Source organism: Vombatus ursinus, unplaced genomic scaffold (assembly GCF_900497805.2).
Source record: "Vombatus ursinus unplaced genomic scaffold, bare-nosed wombat genome assembly UNPS02014818.1, whole genome shotgun sequence".
Taxonomy (NCBI): domain Eukaryota; kingdom Metazoa; phylum Chordata; class Mammalia; order Diprotodontia; family Vombatidae; genus Vombatus; species Vombatus ursinus.
Genome location: NW_020954596.1, coordinates 50,970,243 through 50,989,739, shown reverse-complemented (window position 1 = coordinate 50,989,739; position 19,497 = coordinate 50,970,243). Strand labels below are relative to the sequence as shown.

General features: G+C 33.8%; 1 protein-coding gene across 1 annotated transcript in view; it reads right to left on the bottom strand.

Annotated features, from left to right (window-relative positions):
• SLC30A9 (solute carrier family 30 member 9) overlaps positions 1 to 19,497 on the bottom strand; it is a 78,892-nt gene that overhangs the window by 21,424 nt on the left and 37,971 nt on the right. Inside the window, exons 10-15 of the mRNA XM_027836539.1 lie at positions 16,199 to 16,254; positions 13,840 to 13,975; positions 11,753 to 11,792; positions 11,082 to 11,153; positions 10,479 to 10,586; positions 3,922 to 4,087 (exon numbers count right to left, since the gene is read on the bottom strand). Coding sequence (XP_027692340.1) covers positions 3,922 to 4,087; positions 10,479 to 10,586; positions 11,082 to 11,153; positions 11,753 to 11,792; positions 13,840 to 13,975; positions 16,199 to 16,254 — 578 coding nt within the window. The remainder of the gene's footprint in view (positions 1 to 3,921; positions 4,088 to 10,478; positions 10,587 to 11,081; positions 11,154 to 11,752; positions 11,793 to 13,839; positions 13,976 to 16,198; positions 16,255 to 19,497) is intronic.

The following is a 19,497-nucleotide window of genomic DNA, read 5'->3' as shown; positions in this document are numbered from 1 at the left end:
ATAATTTCAAATTGTTTTCTTAAACAGCTGGACCAATTCACAGTCCCACCAACAATGTATTATTAAATAAGCTGTCATTATATTAATAATGTTTGGTGTTTTGTTTTGTTTTGCTATACTCAACATATGTAATGCAAGACAAGAGAAGCAAATGTTTCACAAAATGTTGTTACTTGTTGCGTTTGGGTAGATGATGAAACCAATCTGCCAACTCGTGCTTCCTAAAGATAATCTGTAGGGGCAGCTAGGTGGCGCAGTGGATACAGCACTGGCCCTGAAGTCAGGAGGACCTGAGTTCAAATCTTGACCTCAGACCAAACACTTGACACTTACTAGCTGTATGACCCTGGCCAAGTCACTTAACCCCAACTGCCTAAAAAAAAAAAAATTTTTAAATTCTGAAGAGAACCTGTGAGCCAATCTTTCATTTATCTGCAACTATCTTATGCTGTTAGATTTCATTTAGAAACATTGATACAGGGGCAGGTAGGTGGTGCAGTGGATAAAGCACCAGCCCTGGAGTTAGGAGGACCTGCGGTCAAATCCAGCCTCAGACACTTGACACTTAACTAGCTGTGTGACCCTGGGCAAGTCATTTAACCCCAACTGCCTAAGGGAAAAAAAAAAACACTGAGACAAGTCATCTCACTTAACAAACAACAAACAAAAAATTCAAATTACTATGTTTTTATATAATTTATGTAATTTATATAATTTTATTATTTTAATCACCCTCTGGCACCATTCACACGACCTTGCCAACATCACTATATATTGGTAGGAGGCCACACAAAACTAAGGACCATTTCAGTTTTTTTGTTTGATTGTTTCATGGGTTGCCATGCCCAAAGAACACATCATTTAGTGACCAACTAACAGGTGATAAGCTTCTCAGTACTTAGCTACTAAACACATACTACTATTGGGACGATACTTGAAAACTTTCCAGCTCAAAAGAATCTCCTAAAATTCACATCCCACTGACACACCCTTCACAATGAAGTATGGCAACAGGACTTTGTCAAGCTGTTATGTTTTTAATGTTTGAATCATAATTAAAATTAAAATTGTTTAAAATGTTAAAATTCCATATTAAGTGGAGTTAGCTACTTTGCTAGCTTCTATCATCATGCCACTTAAAAGCTCCTTAATTCAAAAAATGTAGAATCAGAGAAAAATGAGGACCCTTAAAAGACCTAAGAGATCATCTAGTACATTCAACTGGCTTCAAACAAGGTCGTGCCTATACCAGGTGTGAGGAACCTGAGGCCTTCTAGGTCCTTAAGTGCAGCCTTTTGACTGAATCCAAATTTTACAGAATCCTTTTATTAATACATTTTTGTTTGTCTTTTATATTTTTATTTTATTTAAAAATGAACTTATTTAAAATACCAAAGAATAAAATAAGTTTCAACAAAATAATCCTCCCAGATTGGCTGGCACAATTAGAACATTAATAAGCCATAAGGGCTCAACTGCTGCTATGCTCATTATTTAGTTCTAACTTCCCCTGACTGACTGGTACCACTACCGCATGAGGCTGGTTGGTGAGAGTTTATGGGGGTTGAGTATGTCAGTCTGTTATCAGCTTCTGACAACGGTGCACTGTTTCTATTTTAAGTGGAATTTGTGAAAAGGTGCACAGCTCAACAGTAGTTTTTAATTCTGCCTGCTTAACAGCCCACTGTGTCAAAGATGACTATGAGAACACTGAAGGAAGAAAACAGATTTTTTAATGAAGATTGGGAACTGCAATATTATCTTGTTTCTGCTAAAGATAAGATGATTTGCTTGCTTTGTGATCTTGCAATATCAACATTAAAGAAATTCAATGCTCATCAGCATTATAACACTCATAAGGACCACAAATATTTTAAATTAGAGGGAGGGGCATGAAAGGTTGTAATGCAGAAATTAAAAAATGAAAAGCAAAAGCAAAGATAATTCTTTCAAGCAACAATAAGATCTGGAAATAATGTCACTGAAGCAACTTATAAAGTAGCTTATACACTCCCCAAAAAAGGGAAGCCATTCAGTGATATAGAAATTGTGAAAGAATACATTGTCAAAGTTGTAGGATGCTTAGACCCTGATAATGTTTCAAAGTACAAACAACGGCCTCTTTCAAGGAGAACCATAATTGATAAGCAGCATGAAATAGCCTTCAACTTAACAGAATAACTTCATGCAATACTTCAAAAGGAAAACATGTTATTCAATTGCTTTAGATGAATCAACTCATACTACTGACTCAGTGCAGGTTTTATACTTCATTCAGGTCATAACAGAAGATTTTCTTTGCTACGAAGAGTTACTTGCTTTGGGCACTCTTGTGAACAGAACACAGGGAATAGATATCTTCAACAACTTTCAAGATAAATGTCATGAAGTTGGACTGAATTTGGTATATTTAGTGAGTGTACGTACATACATTGCACCTTCCAGGAGGAAAACATAAAGGGTTTATTGCACAGATAAAAAAAGTATTAATAGACCCAGATGCTCTCATTTTTTTCCACTGTATCTTGCATCAGCAAAATCTCTGTGCTAAAGCTATTTTAAGTGACAGTTTGCAAAAAGTTACAAGTATTTTTAACTACATATATTTGTGCAAATGTGACACAGCATCATTAGTTTCATAACATGCTAACAATGAATGATAAGGTACTCAATGTGGATTTGCCATATCATTCTAAAGTGCATGGGCTATTACAGGGACAGGTGTTAGTCAAAATTTTCTGTTTGTGAGAACAGATAATTAAATCTTATGAAGAACAGAATCAGCGATGTGAATTAGTGAAAGATTTCTACAGCAATGCTGCATTTCTGTGTGACTTCAATATTTCTTTGCAAGATAAAACTAAGTCTATATATGATATGTGACAAAAAATCCAAGCATTTCAAAAAAAGCTATCTTTTTTCAAAACACTTCTTCAAAAGGAAACTTAGGATGAACATTTTCCCCAGTTAGCAAAGGTCGTTAATGAGCAGGATGATATATGGGAGTCATTTGAAGAATATGCAACTGTTATAGATCTATTAATTGGGGAATACAATGAAAGGTTCACTGACTTTGAGAATCGTGACATCACATTCAAATTAGCACTTCAGACTCACCTAGCTGGTATCAACAAGGCACCTAAAGAACTACAGATGAAACTGAGTGAACTCTCAGTAGATGACATTTTAAAGTCATTGTTTGATGGTAAGAAAGATCCAATTGAAATATGGGAAAATGCAGTAGAATACCCACACCTTTGGCAACATGCCCGAAATATGCTTACTTGCTTTTCAACCACTTATTGCTGCAAATCTACATTCTCCTACCTAACCCATCAAGACACCCTTAAGGTCACAAACGACTGATACCCATCAAGAGGATCAGCTGAAACTGTGGACCTCGCTATTGCAACCAAATATTCAAATACTTTCCAACAAAAAGCAGACACAACAAAGTCATTAAAAGTTAGTTAACTTTAAAATTAACAAATAGTTTTCATTTTTTGAAATTATTAAGTACACAGTAGTTAGATTTTTACAAAATAATGTACATTTTAAAGTATATCTAACTGAAGTTTTTTGAAGGGGGCCTTATTTGATTACAGCTAAATATTAATGCAGCCTTCCAACTTGAAAAGGTTCCCCATCCTTGGCCTAGACCATTTCAGAAAATTTTATTAAATGCTCTAAGCAGTGAGGCTCTATAGTCTCTCTTGAAAATGTGATAATTAGTGGTTCAATATGTGTGTGTGTGTGTATATATATATACATATAATGTATATGTATATGTGTGTGTGTGTGTATATACATATAATGTATATGTATATGTGTGTGTGTATATATATATATATATATTTTTTCCCCATTTTTTACTTTGCTTAAAAATATAAAATTTGCTAGTCCTAGTAAAAGAATTCTTACCTTACTGATGGGTCATTTTCCAATAGTTCAGTTAGCCGCTGCACTTGCTCAGGCTGGATTGACCTCCCTAAAAGTGCTTCTGCGTTTGTGTAGATGAGAAACGCTGATACTGCTCCTAATAAGGTTCCCACACCTAAAGAACCCAGGCAGTCATAGAGTGGATTGCCTGAATAAAATGTATTTGAAGTTAGTAAATTTAATTTTTATCACCTTATATTGTCAGACAAATCACCCCATGTGTCACTGGGGTTCAGGGGACAAAAAACCAAAAAACATAAATTTATAGAATGCTCAGAGTTCTATAAAACCACTTTCCTCAATTACCTAGGACGATGCAAGTACTGATGTTCTCACTTTACAAATGAGGAAGATAAGAGTCAAAGTGTTTAAGTTGGGTGCCTAGTAAATAACTAGTAATACCTTCTAACTTTGAATCTTTCCACTATCACACAGCTGTTATAGGAAACTGGGTGATATGAAGTTCATTCCTGATTCCCTAAGTAAACTGTTTTAATGAAATTCACTAAAAACTACAATTTTATTATAAATGGAGTTCTTATAACTTCAAGAATTTTCCAAAGAGGAGTTATAAGAATTCAAGAGTTTCAGCCTATTTCTTGCTTCGTGGGAGAGAGCTGAAAATGCTTTCAGATAAAATATACAACATAAATATTAACAATACTAAGAGAGTGAAAATTTCTTTGAATACTTAACAGCAACATAATATTTTTTCTTCCTTTGCAGCATAAAACTATCATGAGAAAACCCAGAAGTTTGGGAAAATAACTACTTTCCTACTTTTACAATTTATGAATTTATAGGAAATATTCAGATAACCAAAGCAAGCACCAATAAATACATTTTTATTTGTTACAACAAATTTAACAAATCTTTTGTGACTGGGACAATAGTTTTATTCCATACTGATGAGATTATTTTCAGTCACAAATTTAACCCTTTGGATGGAATAGAAAAAAAACTCTACTTTGCTTATTTTATTAATAACTTTTAATTTTTCACAGTAGTCCTAAAATTAGTAAAAGTCCACTAAAAAGTAAAACTGCATAGTTACCTAATACTATACTGGTGTTTACCATTTCCTTACAACCTTAAACTCTCATAATCTGTCTTCTGCTGCCACTACTCTGAAACCACTTTTTGAAAGGTCTCACGGACCTCCCTTAACATCAAATCTATGAATGGCCTTTAGTCTTCATCCTTCTTGACTTCAGCATTTGACAATGCTGAACTTTCTCTTTATTTCTCCCCTGCCTTCTAAATTCTACTGGTTCTCTTTTACCTTTTTTTCTTCCCACTTCTCTTTATCCTTTACTGTTTCCTCATCCCCACCTCAATGGAGGGATTCAAGAAAGCTCTGTCCCTAACCTCTTCTCTTCTCTCTATACCCTCTTCCTCTGTTATTTCATTCACTCTCACAGATTCAACTATTACATCTATGAAGATGGCTCCCCAAACTCTCAGTCTACCCTCACTCCTAAATCTCTGGACTTACCTTTCCAACGGCCTACAGGACACCTTTGTCTGGATGTCCTCAAAGAACAGTGCACCCAATGCTGAACTTGTCTTCTTATTCAGTGTCCCCACCAAAACCTATTCCTCTTCTTGACTTCCCCATTTGACCCCTTTGATCCAAAAATCACTAACTCTTGTCATATTTCTACCTCTAAAACATCTCTCAAATTGATCCTTTCCTTTTTAATTCCTAACGTTATCCCCGGGATACAGTGTTGACCTGAAGTCAGGAACACTCATCTTCCTGAGTTCAACTCTGGCCTCAGACACTTACTAGCTGTGTAACCCTGGACAAGTCACTTAACCCTGTTTACCTAAGTTCCTTATCTGTAAAATGAGCTGGAGAAGGAACTAGCAAACCACTCTATCAGTATCTTTACCAAGAAAACCCTGAATGGGGTCACAGAAAGTTAAACATGAATGAAAAATGACTGAACAATGTTATCCCCCTGGTTTAGGCCTTCAATGCCTTTTCCCTAACCCACTAAAATAACAACCTCCTCTCAGTCTCTAGTTTTTAACTACTCCAATACAAACTACAGAGTGTCTCTACTGCCTAGATGAACCTAATTTTCCAGTTTTAGCTCACAGCAATCTGTATCTATCTTGCACTCCAGTAAATCTGCAACAATCACCACTTACTCTTATTTTTGTTTTTCCCATTTCTGTGTCTTTGGTTCAGTTATTCCCTATCCCAGGCCACCTTCCCGCAGGGCTGGAAATCTTATTTATCCTTCAAGTCTCAGTTAAAAGACACCACTCTCCTTCAGGTCCTTCATGATCCCCTCTGGACAGAAGTGATCTGTTCCTCCTGTCAACTCCCAAATCCCTTTGCCACTCCCTTTGTGGCCCTGATCGTGCCTTATCTTGTAGTACTGGTTATACCTTTACGTAAGTCATGTCAAAACGAGCTAGCAAAAGCTTTTAAGGATGTCTTTAATCAATAGTTTTAGAAAATGTCACTGTACTTATTTTTATCTCAGCATGTTAATCTGTAAAATGTAATTCATGTGAAATAATCATACTACTAGAGCAAAGAGAAATTCTTATATATTTGACTGCAAAGATTTATGTTAAGTCAGGTAGAAGAGATCTTTAATAAAAGTAGTTCTGTTCATCATTGACAAATTATAAGCTTTTTTAAAACTGTGGCTAAGTGATAATTTGAATCAAAAACCAAATTTTCAAGATGCTAAAAGCAATTAGATGAACAAGCTCAGTAGTACTCCTACAAGTGTTTTAAGATATATACTGTTGGGGCAGCTAGGTGGCACGGCAGATAGAGCACCGGCCCTGAAGTCAGGAGGACCTGAGTTCAAATCTGGCCTCAGACCAAACACTTGACACTTACTAGCTGTGTGACCCTGGGCAAGTCACTTAACCCCAACTACCTTAAAAAAAAAAAAAGATATATGTACTGTCACAGAAAAATTTAGATACAGCTATTTTGAAGAAAAGCTGACATAGGGAAGCTGATCATATTATCATTACTTTAACTATTAGGGGGTTAAGTGAAATGATTGGGGGGGGTCTATTTCCATTAAGATTCTAATATATTCTTCTCTCAGTAGTTCTTTACTGGCTAATATTCTTTAATAAATACTTTATATGAAGAGACATATTAGAAAATGAATGGGATATTTAAAATTATCAATAAGTTCTAAAAATGCAATAAAAAAGTTAAATTGTGTTTGACAATTGTGGGGTACTTAATATTCACACTTAAAATACTATTTTCATTTGATAACTGGCATGTTAGTTAAATAAGATAAAATAGCACAAACAGTAATAATTTGACTTGCTAATAAAAATAAAATTTGACACAAGAAGAATTTCTATGTGTTATCTTCAAACACCCAATTTGACCATGCTATGTGAATGAAGGCAGAGGTAACTAGGTTTAAAAATGCAAGAGGCATATTTCTGGGCAACAAGAGATATACAAAGCCCGAAGTGACTTCTTAATGGCCACATAATAAAATGTTTGCAGCTCAATTCCTAAAGTTCAAAATCAGTTTAAAACAGAAAAAGGAAATCGATAAAAATCTAGTTGCCTACATTTAGAATGACCTTAAAATTTTACTTGAATAAATTCCCAGGGGGGAAAAATGGATATTAAACTCTAAAACTGCTCCAAATTTCCCTCCTCCAATCTTTTTTAAGCTCTCTGAAATCCATTACAGCTCTAAATTACTATGATTCTATTACAACATAAAAGCATCTGTTTTTACATACCTGTACTCTACACCTATGTATGTTCTGTGTTCTGCTTTTTTCTCTCTCATTATTCCATCTAATTATTACTGTGCATCAACACAAAACATAATGAGTACATTAGCAAGGATTTATTAGGCCAGACACTGCACTAAGTGCTAGGAATACAAAGAAAGGCAAAAGACAGTTCCTGCTCTCAAGGAGCTCACAGTCTAATGAGTGTAACACTATGTAAACAACTACATACAAACAAGATAGGTAGGTAGATAGATAGATAGACAGACAGACAGACAGATAGATAAAGATACACACATGCTAAATTGGAGATATTCAACAGAGGGAAGACACTAACACAAAGAGATAGGAAAGGATTTTGCCTGAGAAGCCAGGAGGCAAAAAGGACAGAACATTCCAGAACACATATTTATCACATTTAATAGCCTACTGTGGTTCCATTCTCACTAACGAGCCATTTTCACTGGTTTTTAAACCAGTTTTAAACAATAGACTTCGAGTCAAAGGCCTTGATTCAGGCCTCAGTTCCACTGCTTACTATTTAAATGCCTTACTACCTGAGGGACCTAGAGTCACTTTAAGTCTCAATTTCCTCATCTATAAAATAAGGTTAGACCAGATAATCTATTAGTTTCCTTCTAATTCTAATAAGCTATGATTCTAAAAACCAGACATGAATATTTTTATGGAATTACTGTTTTTATTTTGAACTACTGAGTAAACACAGAAGGGTTTATGTTGCATATTACCAGACAGGATTCATTTACAGTACCACAAGCAGTGTATATATTTACCAACAGTTTTTATCTCATTATAAATGAGAATTAACATTTATATTTGTTTTTAAAAATTTAACAGAAATGAAATACCCTAAGCTTACTTTTAATTGATATGTTTTTAAGTGCATGGTTATACATTTTTCTATATGATGATGACTTATGTTGCTCATTATCTTTGGACACACAAAATTGGATTTGAGCACTGAATTCATGTACTTATATTAATTCTTCATATATTTTTGGATTTCTAAAACCAAAACCTATAATTTTATTAGCAAAGGGGCATTTTTTTTATAAAAAATGTTTCCTGTTAATGTTTTCTATACATTTTACCAATTGCAGTTTTTTTCTCTCTGATATTTTACATATCATTAATAATAACTAATACTTACATAGCAATTACCATGTGTCAGGCACTGGGCAAAGCATTTTACAATTATTATTTCATTTGATCCTCACAGCCACCCTACAAAGTAGATGCTGTTGTTATCCCCATCTTACAGATAAGGACACTGAGGCTAACAGAGATTAAGTGACTTGCTCAGGGGTCACAGAGCCAATAAGTGTCTGAGGTAGGATTTGAACTCTAGTCTTCCTGACACCATGCCCAGCACTTTTATCCAGTGTACTACCTAGCTGCCTATTATGCAATAAATTATGCAATATTTAATTTTTATATATTCAAAGAATGAGATCAAAGGTTTTACTCTTTGCTAGTATCCATAGCTACCAATATTTTGTTTAATACAACATAAAGAACATTTTAATAACAAAATTATCTCAGAATTATAAAATAAAATAGGCAGAGTTTGAATGCAGATCGAAGCATACTATTTGCTATTTTTTTTCTTCTGTTTTGTTTTGTTTCCTCTTTCTGGTGGTTCCTCCTATTGGTTCTAATTTTTCCTTACAACATGACTACTGTGAAAATATGTTTAATAGGAATGTATAAGTAAAGCCTGTATCAGATTGCACGCCATCTTGGGGAGGGAGGGAGAAAAAAATTTAAAACTCAAATTTATGGAAGTGATTATTGATAAATCAAAATAAATTAATAAAAAAATTTTTTAAAGTAAGTAGGGCAATATTTTCCTTTGCAAAACAGAAGCCTTCAAAACAAAAAATTTGAAGCCTGACATACAAAATGTTATATGGTCAGACCTTGCAGTAAAAAGTGATGTTCTAACCTAGGTCTAGTAAGCAGTGAATTTAAGTGCTTACAATATTAGGTCATAGCACTTATTGATGAAGAGCAGTAACATTTCAGTATAACTGTTAATGTAATGCCCAGAATAGAAATTAAGTTGTAAGATCTATGACTATAGATGTATAGCTCTTATACTCATGTCCTATGAATACTGGAACTCCTCAGGTATAAAAGAAGTAATTAATATCAAGGTACAGTGAGTGGAGGAATGGAGTAACAAAGAGACTAGATATCAATCATGATGGCGTGCCTCTTTCCTGGAAAAGAGTGTCAAAGTTCCAAAAATTAGGCAAAACCAATACTGTAATAAATGCTATGCACAGATCCAATCACCACCTTAAACCCTGCCATCATTGGATTTTTTTTTTTGTTTATATATCTAATTTTACAATAGAATAAAAAGGAAAACAAAATCAGCTTTATAGAAAGTCTACTGTTGACTTTCCTAAATCTATCCTGGATATAGTACACTAGTAACAGTATCCTATTCCATAAAGCAGGGGTTCTTAACCTTTTTTGTGTCATGCACCCCTTTGGGGAAACTTATGGAACTTCTTCTCAGAATAAAGTCTTTAAATGCATAAAAAAATACACATAAAATTACAAAGGAAATCAATTATACTAAATTACAGTTATAAAACTATTCTTAAGAAATAGTTCATGGACCCTAGGTTAAAGTCCTTGCCATTGAAAGAGATATTTTAGTAGCCTACAATAAAATAATCCTATGCTTTTTAAAAGTTTTTATATACTAGAAAATATTTTTAATCTGTTCAACCAAATCATCTTTAAATTAGGAAATTAGTTACCTGTTAAAGAAGTCAGACCCATACAAGTAGCTGCTAGTGCCACTCCTAAGACTGCTGCAGCATCCTCCAATAACACCACATTTGTACTGGGATCACGACTTTCCATTACTTAATCATTTGAAAATGAGAAAAACAAAAGTGAAACCTTCAGAAATCTTAAGTGGGCATAGCATTTTAAATACACATTCTAAAACTGAAGTACAAATAAGAATAGCATATTTATAAAGATATGCAGAAATCTACATATTGGGCAATAAGACTTTTTTAGTTTAACTGTAAATACTAGTATATACAATTATAATTTCACAAGAATTTATTAAATACCTACTATGTACAAGGCACTATGCAAGGCCATGGGGATACAAAAAAACAAAACAAAACAAAAATCCTAATACTTCCACAAATAATCAAAAATATGAAAAAATGCAAAGGATTTATGCCAAAATTTTTAAGGTTTAATTTAAATAATAGTCTATTTACTTACAGATGGCACTAGGCTACATTATTATGCACACCTCTATAAGGATATTTGACTGCTAATAAACTTACTTAAAGTTAACAGAAGTTAACAGAAGCAATTCGTCTAATTTGTAAGAAACGTACCATACTTGTAAAATGACATTCCTTTAGCTTGAGCACTCCGTCGAAGTTCATTTACAGCAACAAGGAGAGTTGCTGAAAAGAAAAGCATTCATGTAAAATGTGCCTGTTACTTGTGCTCTACAAATATGAACAGAGTAATGTACAATGCAGTCAGATCAATTTCATACAAGAACCAGAGAAGGAACATAAAAATATGACTAGCACATATTGAACGAATATAGAACTCTCTGCATGGCAAAGAACTAGCCTCTGTCACATAGCTGAAGCTTTCAAAGGGAATTTAAAATCATGCTACAAAACTATTTCCTAATTAACAACTGTCCTCAACACCTCAATCTAATCAGTCCTCTATACTTTCATATTCAATTTCCACTACTTAACACGTATTGATATGGGGTCTTAAGCAGTCTATAAATACTATTATTGTTGTTATTACTATTATTATTGTAATGTAACGAAAAGCAGATACTCAGATCTCTTACATCCTGGAGAGGCCCTATATTGACAGGGGGCCTTATTAACAGAGCACCATACAAAGTAGGAATTCAGTAAATAGCAACTAAAGGCCAACTAAGTTTGGAAAAACTGTTCTCAGGACTTTAAGGAACTAAAAACTTCCTAAAATATAATTAATTTGTAGGAATAACAGTGTATTTCATGAAAGTGCATACCTCCTTCAGACACCAATGATCCCGCTAAAATACAGTAAGCCTAGAAAACAAAAATTTTTAAAGCAAAGCATGAATATTTCAGTGAACAATCATAAATCTATTTATCAGTTTTGTAAAACCTAAAAATGGAACACAGATTTTAATTCCAACAGACTACTTAGGTCTTTATACAAAACTAATCAACTTAGTATCATGAAATATACAATGCCTGCATAAGGGAAAATGCCCTTCAAACAAAAGCTTTAGAAACTGATTACATGTTTGATTTTTATTTTAAAAATTTTCAAGAGGATGACTTTAAAAACTTGGCCTTGTCAAATTCAATTTATTCAGAAAGCTTGACACAGAAGTGTATAAAGCAGATATGAAAATATCTACTTAACTACTCAAAAACAGACTAGGGGTTCTATGGATTCTGAGGACCTAGACAAAAATCCCAGCTTTGCCATTTACTACTTGTCATCTTATTTCCCTAGGCCTCACCTTTTGCATATGTAAAATGAGGGGTCTGAACAAGGTGAACTTTAAAGTAACTTCTACCAGGGATCCTATATGCCTCAAGTATCTGTCTACTTAAAAAATGGATTATGAGCAACTAGGCAAGTTTCAGATGGAAAAGGCTGAGTAGATAACCTTGACATCCAATGGTATTCCAAGGAGGTATTTTAAAGGGTTCAGGGCTTTTTAAAAATTTAGGGGTCCCTAAGAAAAAGACAAGGAAGACTGAAGGTACAGAGAAGAATTTCTACTCTTCTAACTCACAGATCCCATTAGCTGGTTCCAGAAGTCACTCAATAAGCAGAATATGACATTACTCTCCTGCCCTCTCCATTCTATTCACTGTCCCACAGCCAGTCCAGTCCTCAGTTAAGGAGGAACACAGAAAGGCTCTTCTGTGTTTCTTTTCATTTTACCATGACTAATGGAATCAGAAAATTAAAAATGAGAGAATATTAAAGAGATAAGGAATGGAAGAGTGTGCTGTTCTTTTTTAAAGGTAAGTGGCAGGGAGAGAGAAATTACCATAAGGCTCAATAATCCTGCTACACAGTGTTTTCTTCTAACCTATGGGTAGGTAAGACAAAAAATGTAAATACATCTACCCAACAAAGGAAGGATAGGGAATTTCACCAAAGGACTTCAAAATATTACATTCCACAAAAAAAGATTAGTATCTTGGTATGTATTTCTGGGTTTCAAATCTAATTAGGTGGCAGAAATGTTGAAGGCCAATTTATCTGCCAGAAGACAATAGTCTTTAAGAGCTCCAAACTTGCATTCTATTTACCAATTAGCCAATTGTCCAATGTCTGATTTTGAACTAGTCATTGTACCTCTCTCATTTCATATGCCGCAGATCACACTTACAATGCAAATGAGACAAATACCAAAAGAACAAGGTATCTATAAATTTGTATAAATTTCTCAAAATCAAGACATTATATATAAATTACATTATCTTTTCTGAAGAGAAACTAGTCACAAATGAAATGAGGAAAAGTCTAGTATCCCAAGCTCACTCTTACAAATACATATCTGGACATTAATCAAGAAGCATTCATTAGCTGTGTGACCCTGGGCAAGTCACTTAACCCCACTGCCTAGGCAAAAAAAAGAAAAAAAAAGCATTCATTAAGTACCTATTATTATGTGCCAGGTACTGTGCTAAGTAAGCACTGGGGATACAAATACAAAGAACAAAACAACCCCTACTCTCACAGACCTTACATTTTAACGAGGTAGACAGGCACCCTATGGCCTTCCTGAGCTTTGTCATCCACTATGCTGTTGACCCTTAGTCCTTCTGAAAGTAGGACGATTTTCTTTTTTCTATTTATATTCCCAGTGCTTGGCACATTATTCAGAATACAGTAAGTATTCAGTAAACGTTTTTTCATTCATTCATCAGAACACATCCTTTGAAATACAATTACATTTATAAATTCTGATATAATGTCACCACTCTATAAGGCATAAGTTAACCCTATTCAATAACCGCAGTATTAAAAGGAAGTTCTAATGTATTTTTACAGTTTCTTAAACAAAACACTATTTCATGTGACTAAAACCAAAAAAGATTATATTACCCAGAGAAGAGATTCTATAGGCTGAGGATGAAGTAATCCCATGATTCCATGGTACCAAGAAAGTCCTGCACCCATCATAAAAATACCAACGCCACTAATTAATGAGGAAATATAGCGCATATTTGAGAAACCATATCTAAAATAACAGAAAAAATAAAATTGTTAATATAGAAGAAAAAACTTCCTTTTTATACATATTTTTAAAATCTCAATGAAAATAGAAAAGAAGAAAAAAAAAACCTTGGTGCATTTGTCATAGTTTGATAGCTCATCAAAATTAAAGTGCTAAAATCATAACTAATCAGAAAAATAATACTGGAACTAGAAGTGACTACAAGTTCCTTGAAAATACATAAAATAAAGTGTACACTATTTAATTTGGATATTTTTCTAATTCCTTTTCCATACAACTTATTTTGATTTAATCATACTACTTTAATATTATGTACCACAGCTGCTGATGAAATTAATTTAATCTTTTTTTAAAAAGCATTCAGATATTTAATGAGCAGGAAGCATTTAAGTTTCCTTGCAATATAGTTTCTAATTAAATTCTTTAGTCTTTATGAGCACCCAGTTTAGGATTTATATTATCTTTAATTTGATCCTGTATACTTATTGATTCTTAACAGTTCAACAAATTGTAAGCACTATTACTATGCTTATAAGTTTCACTGTAGGTCTTCCAGTTTCTTTTATATTTAATTTTTTCATCCAAAATTTTTTTAGCATCTTCGGACAATGTATTCATAAACAGCTAGAAAAAAGGGGAAGAGAACTGTGACAGATTACAGCAGCAAAAGAAATTTATTACTTACAAAGTATTTTTTCTGGAAAACTTACTTCTAATACACAAGTCTTAAGAAGATCTTGACTGATAAATGAAAATTTAAACAAGAACTTTAAATGAAAACTGCTCTCTCACTATTATTGAGAAGAAACTTTTATCTCAGCTTTAAACTGCTTCATGAAGAGCCATGAAGGTCTACAGACCAGGGGAGGGGAACCTGCAGCCTCAAGGTCACGTGTGGCCCTCTAGGTCCTCAAGTGTGAACCTTTAATTGAATCTAAACTTCATAAAACAAATCCACTTGGACTCAGTCAAGAATTGTGACATCAACCTATTAATTACTTAACTGATAATTACATTTTGCTCCTCCATCCACAACATGATACATGGCACATATGGAGGGTAGTATCAGGACATCTAGAGGATTGATTTGAATGGAAACTTGAAATTCTTAGGCATAAGCTCGCCAGAATCTAGGAAAAGCAGAGCAGTGCTCTGCCTTTAACTACAAAATGAAGAGATGAGGGCAGCTAGGTGGCGCAGTGGATAGGGCACTAGCCCTGGAGTCAGGAAGATCTGAGTTCAAATCTGGCCTCAGACACTTGACACTTATTAGCTGTGTGACTCTGGACAAGTCACTTAACCCCAACTGTCTCATCAAAACAAAACAAAAAGAAGAGATGTCTAAACTATAATGTATTTTTGGAATGCTGTTCCCAAAATCTAATGTACATCTTTGTTTAAAAATTATTCATCCACATCATTTAAAATTTCTATATTACCATACAAGTGGAATTAAAATATAATTAGTGCATTGAATTATTAATGACACCATGGCAGAACCAAAATACGCGCTTAAGGGCTCTGAAAAGAGAAATTTTAAATCCATACAATGTGCATTCCATATCACAAAAGCAAAATAAATGGTATAGGGGAAATTTAACAGCAGCATTTATCATACTACATATGATAGTTTTATTAGCTCTGATAAACTATCACCCCAAAATCTAAATCTGTATTACAAATATGAGGTTTTACTGATTTTCAAATACAAAGATGACAAAGACAAGGAGAGTAAAAAAGTTCAAATTCCTATTTCAAAAATAACCCTTCCCCTTATTAATCTGATATAACAAAAATAAACAACCTAATGAATGTTAAGTCATTTTTCGGTAATATCCAATTCTTCAAGACCCCATTTGGGGTTTTCTTGGTAAATACACTGGAGTGGTTTGCCATTTCCTTCTCTGGCTCATTTTTACAGATGAGGAAACTGAGGCAAGCAGGGTTAAGTGACTTGCCCAGGGTCACACTGTTAGTAAATGTCTGAGCCTGGATTTGAATTCAGGAAGACGAGTTTTCCTGACTCCAGGCACAGCACTCTATCCACTGTCTCACCGAGCTGCCTAAAGTTAAAGCATATTTTGAAAAATAAGAGTTGAGAAAGTTATTCCAGGCATAAGTGTGAGTAAGGGCACATTAAACACAGAAATTATTTGAAATACAGTCACTCATCTCTAATGAATAATTACCCCAAAAGGAAAAGAAAAATAAAGACAATGTACTTACGGATGAGTAGAGTTTGGTGTTCGTACAGACTGAGAGATGCCTAATGCTAATAAAGCCTATAAAGCAAAGACAAAAAATGTTACCATGAGTCTGCACTGTTTCAAAACAATTTGCATCATTTACACAGGAAAAGCCATTAGGAAATAGCAACAACTAGTATCCTTAAATATGTCTCAGTATCAGAGAAACACTTTAAGTAAACCATCCTGAAAACTCAAGTTTCTCTTTAAATGTCCAAACTTTCAAAAATTTTAACTATTTTAGATGGGTTTTAAAAAGTCCTCGTATTCTTAGAAACATCCTAACTACAGCTGAACCTTTTGTTTCTGAATGCCCAATGCCTAGGTACAGTGTAGGGTGCCTAACAGATGTTTGCTGAATGACTGATTCTTCATGATTTAGGGCAGTGGTTTCAAATTCAGAAAGAAAATGTGAACCTCCAAACTGTACACAAGGATTCCTACAGGCATACTGTGACTTCAGAAACTCCGTATTAACAGTATCTATGTTCTATTATATTTTTAGTTGTTAAACATTTCCAAATTACGTTTTAGTCTGGTTTAGGCAGTGGCAACAATTCCATGTTTGACACCTGAGACTTAGGGCATCATTAGGAAGCTATTCTAAAATACATATAATGCACTCTTCTATAATACACAGTGCCCTGAGGGTGACTGGACAATCTGACATAAATTGCTACATATATCCTTTTTCTATTATTTTATAGTTTCTCTATCTCCTCCCTTTTGTAGCCACATGCCTTCCTGAACTTCTCTCTTCTAATCCACCCTGGGCTTTGAAACCAGAGAACTATGACTGTGAGAATTGCCTATCAAGTAACAGTAAAATAGGTTTATGAGAAATTATCTTAGGAATGTAGGAAATTCATTCCATTTACTTCTGTCATCTTTAGTTTTAGCTGCTCAAAGGCCTTTTCCTGCTGTCTATTCTCAGGTTTTCTTGGCTGAACTCTGAGAAAGGTGAAGGAATACTGTGCTAAACACTGTTTGGTGTATTAGGTATATGAGTTCTTTGCAAATAAATCGTAAATTATAAATAAACTATAAATTTGTAAATAAACTGTAAATATTTTCCCACAAATGCATAATTTTTTTTCCTTTCATTACTTCCTCAGGAATATTTCCAAGAGTGGAATTACTCTTGACATATGGCTATTGTTGCATAAAACAAAAAAAGTAGGACCAATTTGCACTGCCGTCAATGAGTATGATATACCCATCATTGACAAAGCTACCAACAATTAGTTTTAACGTTTTTTATCTTTGTTAATGAGTGCGAAAGGATATCTTGTATATTTTTCTGGTCTATATTTCTTTACTTAGTAGTGAGGTCCATCATTTTTTCAAGTATTTATCTACTAGTTGTCTTTTGCCAATTTCTGTTAGAACCTTCTGATCATCTGCCTATTAGAGACTAAGTACAAGAAGGGTAGGTTTTGTAACTAGTTCCCTGCGAACTTTTAAAATCAAGTTTTCACCTATCAAATACTCATCCCATTTTGTTGCCTTTATTTTTTAGTTTTATTGCTTTTAATTGTATAAAAGCCTTTTTTTCCTGATTCTTGTATTACAAGCCCATCAACTTTGTCCCTAATTATTTTTTCTTCTATTAATTCAATAGTCAAGAATTTGTATTTCCTCCATATACGAGATAAGCATAAATGTTACATCTTTTAAAAACTTAATTCATGGGGCAGCTAGGTGGCGCAGTGGATAGAGTACCAGCCCTGGAGTTAGGAGTACCCAAACCCGAGTTCAAATCCACCCTCAGATACTTGATATTTACTAGTTGTGTGACCCTGGGCAAGTCACTTAACCCCGATTGTCTCATCAAAAAGCAAAACAAACAAAAAAAAACTTAACTCACTAATCTTTGAGTTTATTGTGCTGGGTATTATGAAATATGTATTTAAATTTATTTCTCTTCATATTACTATCCATTTTCCTTAATAGCATCTATGAAATATAAAAATGTAAGATTTTACATAAGTATATTATATTATATATGTATATATTTGCATCTACTTCTAAGACTTCAATTATTTCACTGGTCTATTTTTCTAATTCTTTTAATACAGTACAGTACCAGACATTATTGACAGTTGTCATTTTATACAAATTGTCTGGAAGGGTAAGTCCCCTATACCTTTCTTGCTTCTACTCTCCATACAATTCCATGGTAATTCTGTCTACCTAGTTTTTTTCCATCTAAACTACGAAAATTTTATTTAATTCTATAAGATCTGATTGATCTTTTAAGTGGTAGTGTTAAATTTGTAAGTTAGCCTGAAGAGTTACCAAATTTTAATTTTCACTTTCTAGAAAGTCTTCTGTTCTAAAAAATTTTTTTCAATGATAAACCTGCCTCAATTTGAGCTGATCCCTCTTTACTCTTTATAAATTCCCTCAGCCTGTGTGTATATGGGCTGACATATCATACATCTTATCATATGTAACTGAAATTTTCTACACTTCTTTCAGGTACCCACAAGTTATGCAGCTGCTCCCACAGTCAGACCATAAGCTCCTCCAGGGCAGGTAAGGGCTGTGCTTTCTATTTTCTTTAGATTTCTCATTGTTATTTGGTAAAGCAAGGACTCAGGGATTCAACAAAGAGCTAAGGAATATCATTATAATTATTATTATTATTAATACTAATCCACGCCTTTTTAAATTAACATCGAATGTCAAATTGTACAAATTAATAGAAACTTTAAACAGAAAATTAAAGTCAATAAAACCAAAACTTACACTTAGACATAGGTTTCACATAAAAGCTTATGATTTCATGAAGATGTAATTTTAAATGGGTCTAAAACCCAACAGAAAGGTGAATAAAAATCTAACTAATACTATATTCCTTAATATATGGCTGACTTCTCATTCCTCTCCAAAAAACTTCCTCTGGCCATTCCAAGCCACCTACCATTCACCCACCATTTCATTATATGCTACCTTATTGTATTAGTTCTTGTACTCTCATCTTGCATTGTTTTTTAACTTTTCAAGTATTTGTCTTGTCCTTTCAACTAGATCATAAGCTCCATGGAGACTAAAAGCATGAGGGCTTGGGGAATCTCCTTCACAGCCCAGCACAGAGCTATATGTATATAGGTGCTTAACTGTGTATGTTGAATAAAAAAAAAATACGAAATTCCAGAAAATAAGTAAAATTCACCCATATGGCAAGAACCTCATTTTTATCCTCTTTATCAATGAACTATAATTAATAACGAACTTAATTAGGCTAGTTGTGAGATTAATTCTGAACTGATAATG